At 39.7% G+C, this 17,919-nt stretch overlaps 1 protein-coding gene across 1 annotated transcript; it reads left to right on the forward strand.

Moving 5' to 3' along the window:
* The first annotated feature begins 441 nt into the window (after nucleotides 1-441).
* plekhm1 (pleckstrin homology domain containing, family M (with RUN domain) member 1) lies at nucleotides 442-16,840 on the forward strand. Its single transcript, XM_017483679.2, has 13 exons — nucleotides 442-599; nucleotides 1,550-1,640; nucleotides 6,563-6,804; nucleotides 8,924-9,448; nucleotides 9,734-10,232; nucleotides 10,373-10,550; nucleotides 12,086-12,702; nucleotides 12,788-13,046; nucleotides 13,308-13,453; nucleotides 13,611-13,804; nucleotides 14,046-14,109; nucleotides 14,565-14,722; nucleotides 15,443-16,840. The coding sequence occupies exons 2-13, from the start codon at nucleotides 1,587-1,589 to the stop codon at nucleotides 15,549-15,551; spliced, it is 3,045 nt and encodes a 1,014-aa protein (XP_017339168.1). The 5' UTR covers nucleotides 442-599; nucleotides 1,550-1,586; the 3' UTR covers nucleotides 15,552-16,840.
* Nucleotides 16,841-17,919: the final 1,079 nt, after the last annotated feature.

Raw genomic sequence — 17,919 nt, forward strand, 5'->3', positions numbered from 1 at the left:
TGAACACTTTACAGTTGGCCTCATGACTGTACATCATTCCCTTCAAATGCTATTGAGCTTAAAATTATGGTATATTTTGTGTATAAACCCATGCAGTGATAAAATACATGGCAATTTTTATATATGATTTAATAGTATATTTTGTTAAATATCAAAAATCTGAAAGGTTATACCTGACACCTAGATGAACACTTTACAGATGGTTATGTGACTGTAAGTCATTCCCTTCAAATGTTATTGAAATTAGAATCGTGTATAACAATGTCGTATGTAACTTTAGAGACGGTCCCTTAATTTCCACATATCCGCGAATATCGAACCTTCAACATCAAACCAACTTTATTAGAAGTCTCTGATTGCTATAACCTGATGCACAGGCTGTGGTAAATAAAGGCTGTGACGAGATTGCGCAATACGAACGCTCGTCAACAGGAAGCGCGTGATCCGTTCCCATAATGCCTCGGTGTAGTCTCAGCTGAGCGGAGAGATTCCGGCAGATTCCTGTGTCTTCCGCTTAGTGCTCTGCTCCTCGTCTGAGTTCATGATTAACTGATCTGACAGCATTAAACCTGAGGGAAAGGAGATCCGTTCACAGCATGGTAAGTGCTGAATGTAATGGCAGAACGTCTCGGTTTTTTGAGTAGTTTATCAGCGTACATGAAGGTTAGCGGGCTAACATTAGGATACTGCACCTTCCGTGACTACAAACAAACACGCTCACTTCACTGTGTGCATTTTGTAGTGTTTTATTATCATTTATGCATTTTTTAAATCATCTCAATAATGGGTCGAAGCCAGCAGCATGTTGTTTTTAATTTCCTCCAACACACGCGGATACATTGTATAGACTACGGATACTTTACAGTTCTCGACATGGCTTGTGTTGATTGTGGAGTTGTGTTACATTGTTGCAACTGAAATGCAAACCGTTTGTGATCTCACGACTTTATCTTTAATCTTTTGTTTTCTTTGTTTCTAAGCTCTAATGGTCAGTTGTTGATTGGTGAGTCAGAGCACGAGCGAACAGTCCTCAACTATATATTATACTATGTATGTTTTTCATACTCTTACAACTCCTATGAATCAGTCAGAGAAAGCGAAACGCTATCTTTTCTCGACTCACTTCTCGTTAAGGAAGGCTTAAATTGTTTCATTGTTATATCTGCGTCTCATTATGTCTGCCTGATTGCCTCCTAAAAAAATGTTTTTTTTTTCTGCATATGTTTTCTACTGTGTCGTGATTGGTTAACTACATTTTGGAGTGAACTGTTAACCAATCGCAGAGCAGGAGGCGGGATATTCCTAGCCAATCCTAGCCCAAGAAATTCTATACAGGTGGAGGAAAAATACGCGATTGTGAAACGGCGTGTCGTTACCATTGACTGAGACAGAAACTTTCCAGAAAGATCCAACTTTCTGAATTAACTTAAGCCCATCTTTCATCCTGATGCCTTATGATCATTATAATGTCCTGTATGTGATCAATTGAAGTGTATAGGGAGATTTAACTTTGTGCCATGTTTGCTTTTTTTTCTCTCCCCCTCCTCAGTGTGTCCAGTGGAAGTAAGAAGGAACTGAGAGGAGACATGCTCGCAACACAGCTCCCTGACTCTGTCCTAGAGGCCAAAAATGTCATACAGGTTAGTATAGGGAGCTCTTAAATAATAATAATAATAATAATAATAATAATAATAAAAACAACTGTTGAGCAGCTTGTCGATCTTCAGTTATGCCTAAGTATTTCATCTGCACTTCTTTTTATTCCTAAGCATTCATGTTCAGCCCTAGAGGATCACACGGTGCTGGTGTTTTTGATTCTCAGTAAAACCCTTGCTCTACTGACACATTCAGTACGTTTCCATGGACAACAATAATCTAATATTAACCTGATTAAGACGATACTCTGATTAAGAAACTAGCATGTAATCAGCAGTTTTTAATTACCTTAATTGAATAGTCATTCTCGAAGTAAGCACAGATTGAATTAAGACATGTGGAGTATTCCTGTTTTAGTCGCATTATCGACGTGCGTTACAGACATGTACATACCTTAATCACATTATTAATGGAGTTTTCACCGCATTTTGCGACAGGACACGTGCGCGCACACACGGCAGTGCTCAACCGTTTGACGGCAAACGAGAACACGGCTGCGTCCAAAACCACGTACTTACCTGCTACATAGTAGGAGAAATACATGTATCCGTGCTACTATATAGTAGGTAAGTACGCGGTTTGGGACGCAGCCCACAGCTTCAAGCAGTCGTCAATTTGCACGTACAGCATGACAAATAATTAACTGGACTTAAAGCTTTCGTAAAGTTAAAAACGAAACCCCCCAAAACTGTATACCGTACCATAATGAAGACGAACTGTATGTCGATACGTGAAGTTCTTGAGGGAACGTCAGACGGCGTGACGTAATGACGTGTGCCGTTTGTCGATCTCTGTTCTATAACATGTAAAACGGGAAGATGAAAGGAGTATTATAAAAGCGACTCATGTAAACACCTTTATCACAGTATTGTCTTATTCAGAAAAAGGTCAGTGATTAGATTACTGCTATCCATGTAAACGTATTCAGTGGTACAGTGCCTCAGAAGGTCAAAGGTTTGTCTCAGTGTGACAGGAGATAAGAATTCCAGTTTCCTGGCAATGTATGGTTAGCAGTTAGGGTTAGGGCAAGGCTGAATGCCAACAGCTGTTACCTGTTAAGGCTTAAACATTAATGATTAGTTTGATTAGCACCGCAGAGTCGGACCAGAAGAGATATTTTGGTTGTCTTGGAAATTAATGCCAAATCAAGCAAATGCCACAATATTCAGAGGAACTTGCAATTAAAAAAATGACCTCAGATTTGGGCCAAGACACATCATGTGATGTCACCCCAACGTGCATTCAGCCAAAGCCACCTTCGGTTCATGTGTGTCCAACATGGGTACAGCTAGAAGGTCTAACTTGCCAACAAACATCACTGCAAAAGACCATGCAAAACAATTTTATGGCACTGCAATTTCGCATATTCGTGTAGTTTTCTGCAAGAAAAGCAAAAAAACACTCCAAGTTGCATCGCAAATTTTAGAGAGGAAAAATAGCCACAGCAAAATCTCAAAAACCAAAACTGAGATTTGTTCTGAACTTGAAGCAGAGAATAGACTCATACTTTACTGTTCAAGTGTCAGTTAATATTCTGTTTTCATGATCACTTTATAATTGCGTTCAACAGGCCATGTTGTCACTTTACTAATCAGATCAGACAGGGTAAATGGAACAAAAAAAATCTATGATAACTGTTAACTTATCTGAATTAACTCAGTAATTGGCAGCAATGAGTTGTGATGGAGTGGATGGATACTGAGCTGTTTCATGTTTAAAATAAATAAGTAAAAAGGTTACTGAACTATTGCAAGCTTTTATGCCTCCACCACAGAGTGGGTTAGGCATTATGTTTTTGGGGGGTCTAGCATGATATCTCTTGAACAAGATGTGGCTGAAGGTTTGTAGGATTTATATGGAATTATGAGTGAAACTGGGAGCACAGTGGCTTAATGGTTAGCACATTTGCCTCGCACCACCTGGGTTGGGGCGTTTGATTCCCAGCTCCACCTTGGTATGTGGAGCTTGCATGTTTTCCCTGTGCTTTGGTGGTTTCCTCCCCAGAATAAAAACACATGCTTTGTAGGGTGATTGTCATCTCTAAATTGTCTGTTGTGTGTGATTGTGCTCTACGATAGGTTGGCACCCCATACAGGGTGTGCCCCGAGTCCCCCGGGATAGGCTCCTCCATGACCCTGTGTAGAAATAAGTGGTACATAAAATGAATGGTTGTAACCAGCAGATGAACTGATAAGTTTTTGCGATTGATGCAAACTGGGTCAGAGTCCCAGCAAGGCAAAATGTCTGAAATAGTTCTTCTCCAATAGCTTCCTTCACGTTTGAAGTGTATTTAAGTCATTCTGGCTTGCAAATTAGTATACCCACTAGACTTGCTGGTGACGGAGGCATCCCTGTCAACACCATTAGTGTGAAGTTCAACTTGTTTTTTTTTTTTTTTTTCCATACAGTACATTGACCAGTTCTGCTACAGTATTTTCATGTACTTGGTTCAGTCAGATGAAATATTTTGCTGGGTCGAAACTTTATATCCTTTCTTTGTGTCATTGAGCATTTTGAGCATGTCAGCCAGATCAGGATGGATCCCTTTTGAGTCTGGTTACACGTGAGGTTGCTTCCTCATATTGTCTCTGGGAGTTTTTCCTTGCCAGTGTCACCTCTGGCTTGTTCATTAGGGATAAAGTCATACATTTAAAATTTATATCCTGAATTTATATATTTCTGTAAAGCTGCTTTAGGACAATGTCTGTTGTTAAAAGTGCTATACAAATAACTTGAAAGATGCACAGAAGCACCATGAAAAATGCCACAACCTTGCCTAGTAGTTCTCACACTCAGCTCTCAGGTCATGTTCCTATGTGTAGTCAGTCAGCTGACATCATGTGACATGCCAGCCTGTCACTGTGGGTCAAATTCATGTGGCAAGGCCTTAATTGGTCATCACTTCCACCTTGCTTCTCGCTGAACAAAACAGGTTAAAGGCAGGATGGACATGTAATCTGTATGCAGACCAGTAAAACAGCTCTTCCTACCACATGTTCAGATAACAATGGCAGCAAAATAAGAGCTGCTGTGAGTGTACAGTGGGGGGAAATAAGTATTGAATGTGTCAACATTTTATTTATGTTTGTTTATTTATTTATTTATTTATTTATTTATTTATTTATTTATTAGTAAAAATATTTCCAAAGAGCTCTCCCAAGACCTTTGCAACCTTATTGTTGTGAAACATATTGATGGATGCAGATACAGACGTATTTCAAAACTTCTGAGTCTTCCAGTAAGCACCATTAGGGTCATTATCTACAAGTTCAAGCAACATCACTCTGTCATCAGCTGTACATTTTACAGGAGCTCCTCGCAAGACTTCTGACCAGGGAGTCAGAAGAGTAGTCCAAGAGCCAAGGACCACTCAGAAAGAGCTCCAGAAACACTTGGAGGCAGCAGGTGCCATCGTCACAGAGAAAACAATAGGCAATGCACTCCACTGCTCACGATCACCCCGCAAGACTCCATTACTAAAGAAAAGGCGTGTCAAAACTCATTTAAAGTTTGCTACAACTCATTTGGACAAGCCTATGAAATACTGGGAGAGTGTAGTCTGGCTAGATGAGAGCAACATTGAACTTTTTGGCTGTGATACTACACACCATGTTTGGAGAAGAAATGGCACTGCACATCACCCTAAAAACACTACACCAACAGTGAAGTTTGGAGGTGGAAGCACCATGGTGTGGGGCTGTTTTTCATCGCAGAATTAATATAATTGAAGGAACGATGAATGGAGGCCTTTACCAGGAGATTCTTGATAAGAATCTGCTGCCATCCACCAGGATGATGATGATGAGATGTGGGTGGACTTCCAGCAGGACAACGATCCAAAGCATACAGCAAAGGAAACTCTCAATTGGTCTCAGAGAAAAAAATCAAGGTGTTGGAATGGCCCAGTCAATCACCTGACTCGAATCCAACTGAACAAGATTTGAAGACAATATGTTTAGAAGAACGGACCAAAATCACACCTGAATACTGCAGAAAATTTATTTCTTGATACAGGAAGCGTCTTGAAGCTGTCGTTACAAACAAAGGCTTCTCCACTAAGTATTAAATACATTTCAGTTAGCGTGTTCAATACTTTTTCCCCATGTCATTCCACTTTATTACACACAACTTTATTTAAGGACATTAATGATGTGAATTCTTTATATTTCCTGATTTCTTTAGTTAATTCTGATGTCTGGTGGAAATTTCATGTGAATAACCTCATTGGAAATATATTTACTGAGAAGAAAAAAAAATGTTGACCCATTCAATAGTTATTTCCCCCCACTGTATTTCTTCCTCTTCTCAAGTGAGTTGTGTTACAGTGATTTGGTTTCATTACACAGGTATGAAAAGTCTGCAATTTTCAGGCATGCATTTCCAGACCTGGGAAAACTATGGAAATTTCAAAAACATTTCTGAATCTGTTGTTTGTTGTTGTTGTTGTTGTTTTCTTATTCACTGGACTAACACAGCCTTCTAATGCAAATCACATTTGATCTTTGAATATTACTTGATGTCGATAGTTTTAATTTAAAAATTAAAAAAAAACATCTGAAAATTGTAAAACTGGAACCATTTTTTTTCGTGATAAAAATCCAAGCTGTCTTCACTTGAAGAATTATTTTACTTCCTTTCTGTGTACTACTTTGCAAATTGTTGAGGTGGTTATAATGATATCAACCCAGGCAAGATGTAGCTGTTGTAGTGTTGCAGTCCAATCAATCAATGATTATCCCATACAATTACCTACTTGTGGTTACATTCCTTTCATGTTTTGCTATCTTACTTTCTTGAGCTTTATCTCCTCCCTGATGGAAAAACAGAAAATTAGGCTAAACAGTAGTGCAATGGCAATGTTTCATCTTTGTCTTTGTTTAATAATTCTGGCCCATCTCCTCTGCAGTGGATCAAAGAGAAGATAGCACAGACGCTGAAGACGCTGCAGAAGCGCTACGTGACCACCGATGCACCGGTGACCAGCGAGGACTCTGAGGCCAACCAGCTCTGCTGTGCTCTGGAAGCAGTGTTCATTCATGGCCTCCGGAGTAAACACATCCGCGCAGATGGAACAGGAGCGCGCAACCGCAAAGGAGGCTCACTTCCTCAGCCCGTCTTCTGGAACCTGCTTAAGACCATCACTCACAGGCATGTCATAGGCTACCTGGCCCCAATTGACCTAGTCATTGCTGTTCAACTGCCTTTAGTCTGCAAATCAACGTAATTCTTTTGAGGTTGAGAGGCTTTTCTGTTCAGAATGTTTAATGAGGAAATGTTTCCAAGATCATAGGGTAAATTTGTGACTAGGGTTGTGACAAACTGTAGGATTAGTTGAGTCATAGTCTCTGGAGTGTCCAGCACTGGTCAAGTGATTCTGCTCTGCATATTTAGACCTATGGGACAGTTTTTGCCCTTAGACTCATTTATTGGCGTTTTGTTCTGATATCTTACTCTGATATTGATTGACTACTTGGGTCAATCAGTTCTTGTTATTGCTGTCAGGTGAAATGCTCCTCTTTAGTCCAACACTAATCAAGCTCAAATAGTGCAGGTTTTTGTCTTACTTGGATGTGTGATTAGTAATTGCTATGTAATTTGGTTTAGACAGATCTTGTCATATAAAGTATTATACTTGTATATTTAGGGTATGTTGAACTAGTGCCTGAAAATTTCAGTTCAATTTCTCAAAAGGTCACTTTTGGCCCTTTTGAGGAAAGCCCTTAACAGCTCCAGAGGTCTTATATAATAGCCAGTCCCCCCTGGATTTCAAAGAAATTAATGCAAACCCCACAATAGTCGGAGGAGCTTGCCATTTAAAAAAAAAAAAAAAAAAAAAAAAAAAGATTACCACAGATTTGGCCCAAGATGTGTCATCTGATATCACTACACCCATTTAGCCAAAGACCTCTTCGATTCATGCGTGTTCAATATGAATACAGCTAAGAGATCTCATCTACCAACAAGCTTTGCTGCGAAAGAACGTGCAAAACAATTACGTGCAACTGCAAGTTCGCCAATTCAAGTAGTTTTCTGCAAAAAAAAAAGCACAAAAAACTCAGAAAAAATGTTGCATCGCAAACGTAGGAAAAAGTCACAGCAAAATCAAGCATTTTTGACCAACAATCACAAAAAAACTAGTAGCTAACTTTGAGCACAGATTCCTTTCAAGTTAAGATATATGGAAAGGAAAACCAAAAGTTTCCCCTTGGAGATTAAATAAAGTATACTTAAAGTAATAAATGTATAAACTAATCATTGGAAGTGTTCTGTTTACACTTTGGGACCCATCTTAAACCCTCATTTTGTTTGGTATATCAGAGTGACAAGACATTTTCTTGAATGCTTTGTTACTCTTTTTTTTGAGTGAATTAGCAATGAGCTAAGCTCTTTTCTGTTAAGGACCCAAACAGTTCAGAGCAAGCAGAGAAACCACTCCAGTTGAATTTTCACATGAGCAGTTAAGCCTAGAATGCTTTCAAACTATTTTGCTGTGATTAGCTAACTGTACTCAATATGACAGGACTGTGTGGGTGGGATGGCTGGATGTAGGTATCCAGTCTTTTCTTTCAGTGTGCGGTACAAATCGAGACCCTTTCATCAGCTTACATCTGGACTGAAAGTAAAATGAAAAGAAGGAAAGGGATGAGAAACTGCTAATTGAATAGTTTGGATTTACTGCCATTTAGATTAATACAGCTTAAGTATGCATATATACTGTCAGGCGAAACACCATATTTAACTGAATGGCAGTCCGGTAAATGATATGACCACATGAATACTGCTACCAAAGTAATGTCATTTTCTCTATTTCTCTCTGAGGTGTAAAATTAATAATTGTATGGCGTTGTCTAACGGTTGGGTGGTGAACGTTTTATGCACAGTTGGCTGCAAACAGCGAGACAGTGTAGTGCAGCATGCTGATAGAACAAGTCTGTCAGTCATTTTTAAACTGGCAATGGCACAATGAAATGTATGTCTTAACTGAAAGATTTGAAAGGAAAGACCAAAGTAAAATCTGCATTGTAGACACAAACGAGTGAATGAGATTAGCTTGAATGTGCGGCCCATCACACGCAGTTTCAATTTGTACAACTGTCTCATTTATTATGAACCTGGATACATTTTGTAACATTACTGCATTTTCTAGCTTTGTCTGAGCAGGGAACAACATGGAAAAAGAAACCATATCCCTGTTGATTTGATTTATTACCAGACCTTTAAAATGGTTCCGATGAAATCACCTTAAAACATTCGTTTTGTCTTTCAGAAACGTGATTCTGGAGCTAGAGGGCCTGAGCTTCATCAACTCTGACGTAGGCCGGTGCAGGGCATGGGTGCGTTTGGCACTGAATGATGGACTATTGGAGTGCTACATGATATCACTTCTCCGTGAGGGCACCAAGCTGGGGGCCCACTACCAGCCTGGTGCACTGCTCCTTGACCCTGAGGAGCGTGAGGTGCTACTCAGCCTTCTGCAAGGCCTGGCCTCGCTTGCTTTCCAGCTCTCCTACAAATCTGCAATGCTCAATGAGTGGACCACCACACCGCTGGCACTTGCCGGTCTATGTCCACTGCTGCCTACTGATGATTTGGGGCCTCCCTCTTCACGCAGAGAATCCTGGGATACAGCATCACAGTCATCTGGATCCGGGGGCTCGGGGAGAGGTCAGGAAGGCAGGACACCCTCAGACCTCAGCCTGGACACAGCTGGCTCTTGCCATCTCTCTTCCAGCTTTGGCTCAGAAAGAGAGAGCTGGAGCTGCCAAACAGAGAACAAGAGTGCACTTGGAGAGTGAGTAAGCCAAAGCATAACTTTGGGTGGGGATAATAGAAATAACTTGGAGAAATGTTTAAATAAAACCTGGGTTGGCAGATGAAAGTTGTAGGTTTCTTGTAAGGTTTAAAAAAACATGAAAGTGATACTTTAGTCTTATGTTTTATGACAAGATTGAATGTAGTATTTATGGCTAGTCTTTCTTTCTTTCTTTCTTTCTTTCTTTCTTTGTTTATTACAGTTTCTGAAATCCTGTTGAATTATATTGACTCAGTCATCTGAAATGTCTGTCTGTTGTTTCAGAACGAGTAGCTCCTCTAGCCAAGATATAATAAAAGACCTTGATGTGCTTAGCCCTGCTGCAGACAGAATGATTGAGTCCTCTCCTCACAGCAGTAGTGATGAAGACTCCTCTAACAAACAGGATGTACACCAAGTGCTTGAATGTTCCATGGATTCATCTATCCCCAACGCACACTCAGTTGTTTTGGAGAGAGAGCCATCAGGAGAGGAATTAGCAGAGCCTGCAGCTGCTCTTGTAAATATAAGACCAATAGACGTTGAGTCTCGCATCATAGAAGATCAGAAGCAGGATGAAGACTCTCCTGCTGTTTCCTTTGATACTTCCACTCCTATGTTAACCTGTCAGGTTCTGACTTCTGACTCATTGGCTCCTGACACTCTTGCTCCATCGATTTCTAGTGATGTTGAGCTGGTAAAAAACTCAGAGAATGCTTCTTTCCCTCACACTTCTAATGCTCTGAGCAGGAAAACATCTGCAGGCTCTGTCTGTTCTCATCAAGTAAGTTTCTTAAGTCTCCCATTCTCACACTCTGGTTCTATAGATCATCAACTGCTGAAAATAATTGAGTTTGTGTACATTGTTGGAATTGAATGGAGCTGAATGCCTGTTAATGAGACCATCTCACTCATGTTTCTAAGAAATCCAGGTCTTGGATCTCAGAGGAGGATATTTATAAGCCAGATACTTATGCAAGTGCAGATTCTAAAGAGCCTGATGGTGTTGTAGAATTTGCCCAGCTTAATGGAACGGTATCTCCTGTTGCTGAACCTGAATCCCACCAATCTCCACCTAGTGTGGTTCGTCGTAGACAGATCGGTAAGTGGATAATAACGTTACATATAAGATGTCCGCCTATTATACAACTATTCTCAAGCTTATTCTCCCCAATTACTATTTTACTGAAGCAGTCAAATCCTAGTGTTGGTGCCCTGACAGTAAAAATGCTTTGTGTTTCTTATTGATTACATTACAGCTCCAGTTGATTACATGGCATGTTGATTACATTACAGCTCCGGTTAATTCTTAACTATTGCCCTATCAGTGGATATCTGCATTTTCAGCTGATTTATGCTCAGCACACTAATATTCTCTAATCTTGCTCATGTTGACTGAGAGAATTTCACCTCTGTGCCACCTCAAATTTACACTCCAGTGAAACAGGAAGTGGATGACCTCTAAAGAGTTCCTTAACTCTCAGAATTTTAAACAGGGACCATGCTTTAGTTGATTTTGTAAAGGTGCCAGTAATTGTGACGTATGGGTTTGTTAAAATGCATTTTTATTTAAAAATAAATTTACTTCATTTAAATGTAAGATTCTCTCCAATTGTTTTGTGTGAAATCAATCAATTATATATAGTGTGTGTGTGTGTGTATGTTAAAGAATATATATTAGAAAATTTATATAAATAAATTTTTATATATATATTTAAAAAAAAAAAAAATAATGAAACAGTTCTCCAAGTATAGCTGACTGTGGAACAAAATGTCACACTGAGCTACATGAGTAGGAACTGCTTTCACTAATGAGAATGCAAATGCTATGTGACTCCTGCTGTGTGACTTTGATCATGTGTCTAAAGTAGGGAAGTGGCTCAGGCTCGGACTCGCACACTAATGGTGCCTGCACTGCAGCCCTAGGGATATGTGAGCTGGCGATTGTCACGTTTCTGTGTACGTGTTAGAAAAACCTGATAATTAGCATAATTTGAGGAACTGAAAAACACAAGTACCTTTCACAGACCAGTGGTTTTCATTATATGGTTATGCACTTTTACATGTTTCCTGTTGACAAGCTTCCATTTAAACTCTAGTTTATTTAGCTCTTCCTCTTTAAAAAGGTCTGGATATATATATATATATATATATATATATATATATATATATATATATATATATATATATATATATATATATATATATATAAATATTAATTACATACTTATGTAATATTGTTAAGTTGTCATGGACCAGCAGAATCCAACTTATCAGGTCTAGGAGGAATTACTAATTGCCTGTCAATCATGTTACCTCTCAATTCAGACAGCTCACCCTCTTTAGGTGTTTAAGCACATGTGCATGTGTTTTAAGGGTGTAGGCACATGGATATGTTTGAACTTTAAGATGCAAAACAACTTGCTTAGCCTAACTTGCAAAAGTAGCGACTATAAACCCTGTTAAATTATAAACTTTAAACCTTGTTGCTCTTGAGGTTTGGATAATACTATACACAGTTATTTCGTATTGAATGCCAACTTTACCTTTTGCTCGTTTTCCTCTGCTTTGTAAAACATATTTCTAATTTTTTTTTTTTGTTTGTTTGTGTTTTGTTTTTTTTGGTGTTCCTATAAGGCTTGTCAAACCCGTTTCGAGGTCTTCTAAAGCTGGGCCAGCTGGAACGGCGTGGTCCTATGGGTCTGTGGCGTGCATGCCACTGTGAGTTGTCACCATTTGAGCTTCGCCTGTATGCTGACGATGAGGAGCGTAACATCTGTGAAAACCGCTCACTGCTGCGCTGTGAGGATGTGCACCTGGGCTCCGATGGCCGCTTCCATCTCGAATTCTCTGGAAAGAAGCTCCAGTTGCGGGCACCGAGCAAAGCCGAGGCTGAGGACTGGGTGGAGCGCATATTAGAGGCTGTGAGCAATGTGCGGCACCAACCGCTTGATGACTGGGATGACCTCTCGCCCTCGATCATGCCTGTGTCTATACCCACTGAGCCATCTAATCTGCCTGTGATAGACTGGAACAGGCCCTGTGAGCTAGAACCAGATGCCATAAAGGAGACGGTGGTGCTTCTGAACCGGGAGGAGCAAGGTTGGCGTTTGATGGTGCTCTCTCTCTCGCTGGAGCTGTTTCAAGGTTTTTCAATGCAGAATGGGTGTAAAACACGCCTTTTCTCTTATGGCATCGATGCTGTGCGGGATGTGGTGCCTGCCGTGGCGCTGGGCGGCCCTGCCTTCTTTAAGGTACTCTTTGCATTTTGAGCATGCTAAAACGTTTGAAGTTGCATGATGTCTTTCTAATATGGCTTGTTTTGGGCTGTTTTTCAAGGTGCTGACCGCAAAGGAGACACTAACGGTGCAGGCCGAGAGTGGCGAGGAGGCACGGGCCTGGAGGAGCATTATCCGAGATGCGCTGGATGCATACCTGGAGGAGGACAATGAGACAGGAGGTGAAATCACATCTCTGAGTGGAGGCAACATCCACAGACTTGTTCAGCACAGGCTGAAGGGGGATGCGGTGCTTCTGCCCTATCTGACAATCGTCCCTAAAGAAAAAGGGCTAAATGCACAGAACTTCAAATGTGCAGGTATGCCTTGTGGTTTTAATATAACTCTAGCAACATCCTAATGTGACTAAGAATGCAAGCTAGGATGTACCGGTCAGCATGAAGTCATTTATATATGGCTGCATGTTGCCTGCATTCATACCTTTTTATATGCAGCATGGTGTTATAACTCGTGTACAAGAGAAGAATACTTTTATTCTGTCATGTTAATTAACCTGGTAAAAGCACTTTTTGTTTTAGGGTTTCAAGTGAATATCCATGTGAATGTGTGTGCATGTGTAGGCTGTCTGAGGCAGATTGGTGTTTCTTTGGGACGAGCCAGGCTGTGTGAGTTCTCGGGTCAATACTACTGTGATACCTGTCACCAAGGTGACACCACCATCATCCCCTCTCGCGTTGTGCACAACTGGGATCTCACCGCACGTGAGGTGAGCACTGTCAGTATGCTTCAACACAATCGGATTATTTCTTGTACTTCCCTGTTTCACTATTTCTCTGTGTGTGTGTGTGTGTGTGTGTGTGTGTGTGTGTGTGTGTGTGTGTGTGTGTGTGTGTGTGTGTGTGTGTGTGTGTGTATGCATGTAGGTCTCCAGGCAGGCCTTGAAGCTGCTGACTGACATTGAGCAGGAGCCCTTGCTCAATCTTGACCTCTTAAACCCTGACTTGTTTGATCACAGTGAAACCATGGCAACAGTGCAACACTTCAGGCAGAGACTCCGCCTTCTTGGAGATTACCTCCTCACCTGTCGGAGTGGAATCCGGAAAAAAGTGGAGGCCAGGTGTGTGTGTGTGTACGCGTTACAGACTAATGCGCTGTTTCCTAAACTGTCCACTTTCCCAAACTGTTTTTGCTTCCTGTCAGTGCTGAGTTCTCGATTTGATTAATTCATGTGCATCGGGATCTGGGGAGAACAAAAATGTGAACTGATACAGGAAACGCTACACTAATGTACAATTAATCATGTTCCATTCCATAAGTGTGTAATTATGATCAGTTTAAGATCGCTGTTTTCATTGCAGGTTGAAGCAGAGAACCTACCTATTGGAGTCAAGTGATCTATATAGCGTGCTGGACTTCAGGCAGGTAGGGTTGTTCTGTAAAGTTGTTGGTCATTTAGAAAGAGCCACATCACTTGATAAACCCATTCAGAATGAACAAATTAAACAGCTTATGAACCAAATACAATCATAGTGATGCTGTAGGGCAAGGAAGTGCATAGTCAAGAAATAAACCAGTCTAATGGCGGTGCAAAAATAGCTACTGTTTGTTATGCACACAACACTTGTTGCCCAAAACATAAATTAGTTTTAAAGCAGTGGGAAAGTGGTCCATAGATGTATTTGTAGTTTTGCTAAACTGAGATAGAATGATATTGACATTTTTACTCGTGTCTCGTTTCGTCCCAGCACTATAACACGGACCATGGACAAAACCAATCAATTGCCTGATAGTACCTCTGCTAAAATGAGTATTTATTCGCTCTTCAAGTCCTTTCTGTATTGCTGCTTTTCAATCTCTCCCCCACTCCTTCCACACAGATAGCGGACAGCCAGTACGAGTCCTTCCTGCAGTCTCTCATCCAGTTCTCCTGCAAGCACGTGCATCATTGCGACCTCTGCACTCAGCGAGGCTTCATCTGCCAGATCTGCAACGTGGACGACATCATTTTTCCTTTTCAGTTTGACACCACCTCTAGGTATGCACAAAATACAATAAATCTTCAATATGGTGCCCTAACATGGTTGCTCATCGAGAAGCCTCACCTTCCCCTTTCAATGAAATGTGAAACTTTCATTTTGAACCACAAACTGTGTAAATGGTCACCGGATTTTTAAAAGCTTTGTCAAGTCAACTGATTTTAATAGTCATTCCTTCATATAACGTGCGTACATGGGAACAAAATGTTTCTTCGGGACCCTTGTACGATGCACGATACAATAGGGACTTCATTAAGTATAAATACACAGCAGTGTGAGACGAGACGAGTGCAAAATGGCAAATAAATAGGACCATGTATATATATACTGGACAGTGCATGCTTACTAGACAGGACAATATTGGATGGCTGGTAGGAAATGACGGAAAAAGAGCTGAACATGGATAGCTGCGCAGTGAGATCAATTCATCGCTCTAGTCTTCAGCCATGCACCGCCTTGAAAACCTATACCAGGGGTGTCCAATCTTATCATATGTGGCCGGTGTGGGTGCAGGTTTTCATTCCAACCAAGCAGAAGCCACACCTAAAGTCTATTGAAAGCCAAGATCAACTGATTAAACAGGTGGAATCAGGTGTGCCTCCTGATTGGTTGGAATGAAAACCTGCACCCACACCGGCTCTTTCCAGATAAGATTGGACACCCCTGCCCTATACAGTCATAAACATATCATTTTGTGATTCTTTCTTGCTTTCTCACAGGTGTAAGGCATGCAAAACAGTTTTCCACTCCTCCTGTAAAGCCCAGAGTGTTACCTGTCCTCGCTGTGAGCGTCTGCAGAGATATAAAGAGCGAGACCTTCTTGAATAAATCATGCGTCCTGCTATATTTCCCACACTCCCAGCTTATGTTCCTTACGACCACCACTAGCTGTGACATGATTGCTGCAGAGCTCAACCAGGATCATGGAGTCTAATTTGAATATATTTATTTACACTGCCTTAAGTGCACTTATTTAATACATATGTACGTATAAACTCACCATACGCACCTATAATGGATAGACACTTTGACTTTTGATTTTTTTTTTTTTTCTTCTTTTCATCTCATTAACATATGGTTTTTCCAGGGTTTTATTATTAGTGCTTTGTTTTGTTTTTTTATATATATATAAAACATTTTGCTAAGGAACCATGTTTAAGAAACACACGAAGCAGGGTTTTGCCAAGGATCAAAGCCCCCCTGTTTTGATATGGCTACACTTCTACATTTATGTGTATGAAAAGCATGGTTTTATAATAGGACTCTATCTTAATGATGCTGTTCTTAATGGAATTGAAGATTTGTTATAATGTGGCAGCAACATTGTAGCGTTCTACTCTTATTTACATTTTAATTTATACATAGAACGGTCCTAAAACTCATCTTTTCGTTTTTGTTCTTAATGCTTAATATTGTTCCTACCGATTTGTATGATTTGTTTTTAAATCATTCTGCCAAAAACGTGATTATACGAATGATAACATTTTGTACACTGTCACATAACAACATCATTCTTTTCACAATTATGTTTTTTATTACTATTGCCAAGTAATTAAAAGGGAATTACTCGGTTCAAGCAGTATGCAATGTTTTACCCCTCATGAAGAATTAGCTGATTCTGAATCTTGAATAGGTCTAATCCACTTGTTTAGTGCACTACAGAGGGTGTAAAAGCTATTAGTTCCCTGTAGAACACTGCATAGAAAGTATGGAACTATTCTAGATTTGTTTCTGATTTTGCTTGTACTGCACACTTCCTGGTTTATTTGCCAAATTAATTACTGTTTATATGAATGTTATTTGCACAACCTTATGATCCGTTGCCTATTTGAAGTTGACACTGTGTTTTCTTTTTGGTTTGTGGTCATGTGTTTGTCATTGCATCACACTCTTGCTTGGGCTTACTGACTTGGTTGGAATTTTGTAAAAAATTTTTGTCTTGAACATGTGACTGTCTTGTTAGTCAGATGTTCAGTGTCTTTATTAATGTTTTTATTAGTGTAATTACCGCTGTTTTATTTGGCTCACAGAAATGTCTTAAACTTTACAGGAAATTCTAACTCTGTACACTTGTTGATTTTAAAATAATTTATTTTAAATAAAATTTTGTAAATGATTTTTCAGCGTCACTGTGCCAGGTTCATGAGGGGTGCTGCCACCTCAGAGTGCAATATCTGAAACCATGCATCTAACACCGTGTGTAGCAGAATTGAGCAGTTCTTTACATACTTTACACATGTATAGTATTTTTCTTTTGGCTTGTTATATGCTTTACAAATTCTGATTTCTTCTCAACTCTTCTACTGGTGCTTTTGCTTTTTTTTTGTTTTGTTTTTTGTGTAACCATTGCCTTATGTTATCATGATTAAATAATGTATTTAATATAGAACGGAGTGAATTTTGTTACTACTGTTTTTATTTTTTTATTATTTTTAACTTTAAATGCTTGACTTGGATTCTGCCTTATTTGCTTTGGGTAAAAAGCTTTGTGCCTTGTTTATTTGGTTTCTGACACTGCATGACATTATATATTTTAAATATGGACAAAAGTACATTGCAAAGCTAAAATATTTATTAACAGTCATTTTGAACCTATCATCACTTTCTTCCTCCGCACTTAGTTTATCACTCATACAGAAGGGATGGCTTTAACATGTACAGTTTGTGAGACTGAATGGGATGTTAAAAGTGATACTACAGGGTGTTCCATAAATCCAGCATCATAGGGTTGGTGTACGTTTTCATATTATAGACTATGAAGAATAAAAAGAAAAGAAAAGAAACCAAATAATTTTGCTCATAGGAACGTTAAAGAGAAGCTGGTATTGAATTTAAAAGATTGCGTCCAGACCAAGAGCACAGAGTAAGTTGGTAGACTTGTTGTGAAATTTAAGCAAACAGGATCCATACAAGATAAACCACACAGTGGATTTTATCTCTGGGGCCATTTGAAAGCACTGGCTTACACAGAAAATTAGGACTGTTGAATATTTGTGTCAGCATGTTATTGAGACATGTCCCACCATTACTCCTGACATCATTAACCATATGTTTATTATGTCAAAAGGGTTACAAGTCATATCTGTACCAGCTGTCAATAATAATAATAATAATCATCTTTCTTTATATACCACGTTTCATAAATAAAATGCAGCTCAAAGTGCTTCATTGCAATAAAGCAGTATGTAAAACATCA

This window comes from Ictalurus punctatus, chromosome 13, assembly GCF_001660625.3.
Source record: "Ictalurus punctatus breed USDA103 chromosome 13, Coco_2.0, whole genome shotgun sequence".
Classification (NCBI taxonomy): Eukaryota; Metazoa; Chordata; class Actinopteri; order Siluriformes; family Ictaluridae; genus Ictalurus; species Ictalurus punctatus.

Bases quoted from the DNA above. Each gene is read 5' to 3' on its own strand.
- plekhm1 (XM_017483679.2), top strand. From the start codon at position 1,587: ATGCTCGCAACACAGCTCCCTGACTCTGTCCTAGAGGCCAAAAATGTC. The intron at 9,449-9,733 runs GTGAGTAAGCCA...CTGTTGTTTCAG, and splicing joins AACAAGAGTGCACTTGGAGA to AACGAGTAGCTCCTCTAGCC. The intron at 13,047-13,307 runs GTATGCCTTGTG...GTGCATGTGTAG, and splicing joins ACAGAACTTCAAATGTGCAG to GCTGTCTGAGGCAGATTGGT.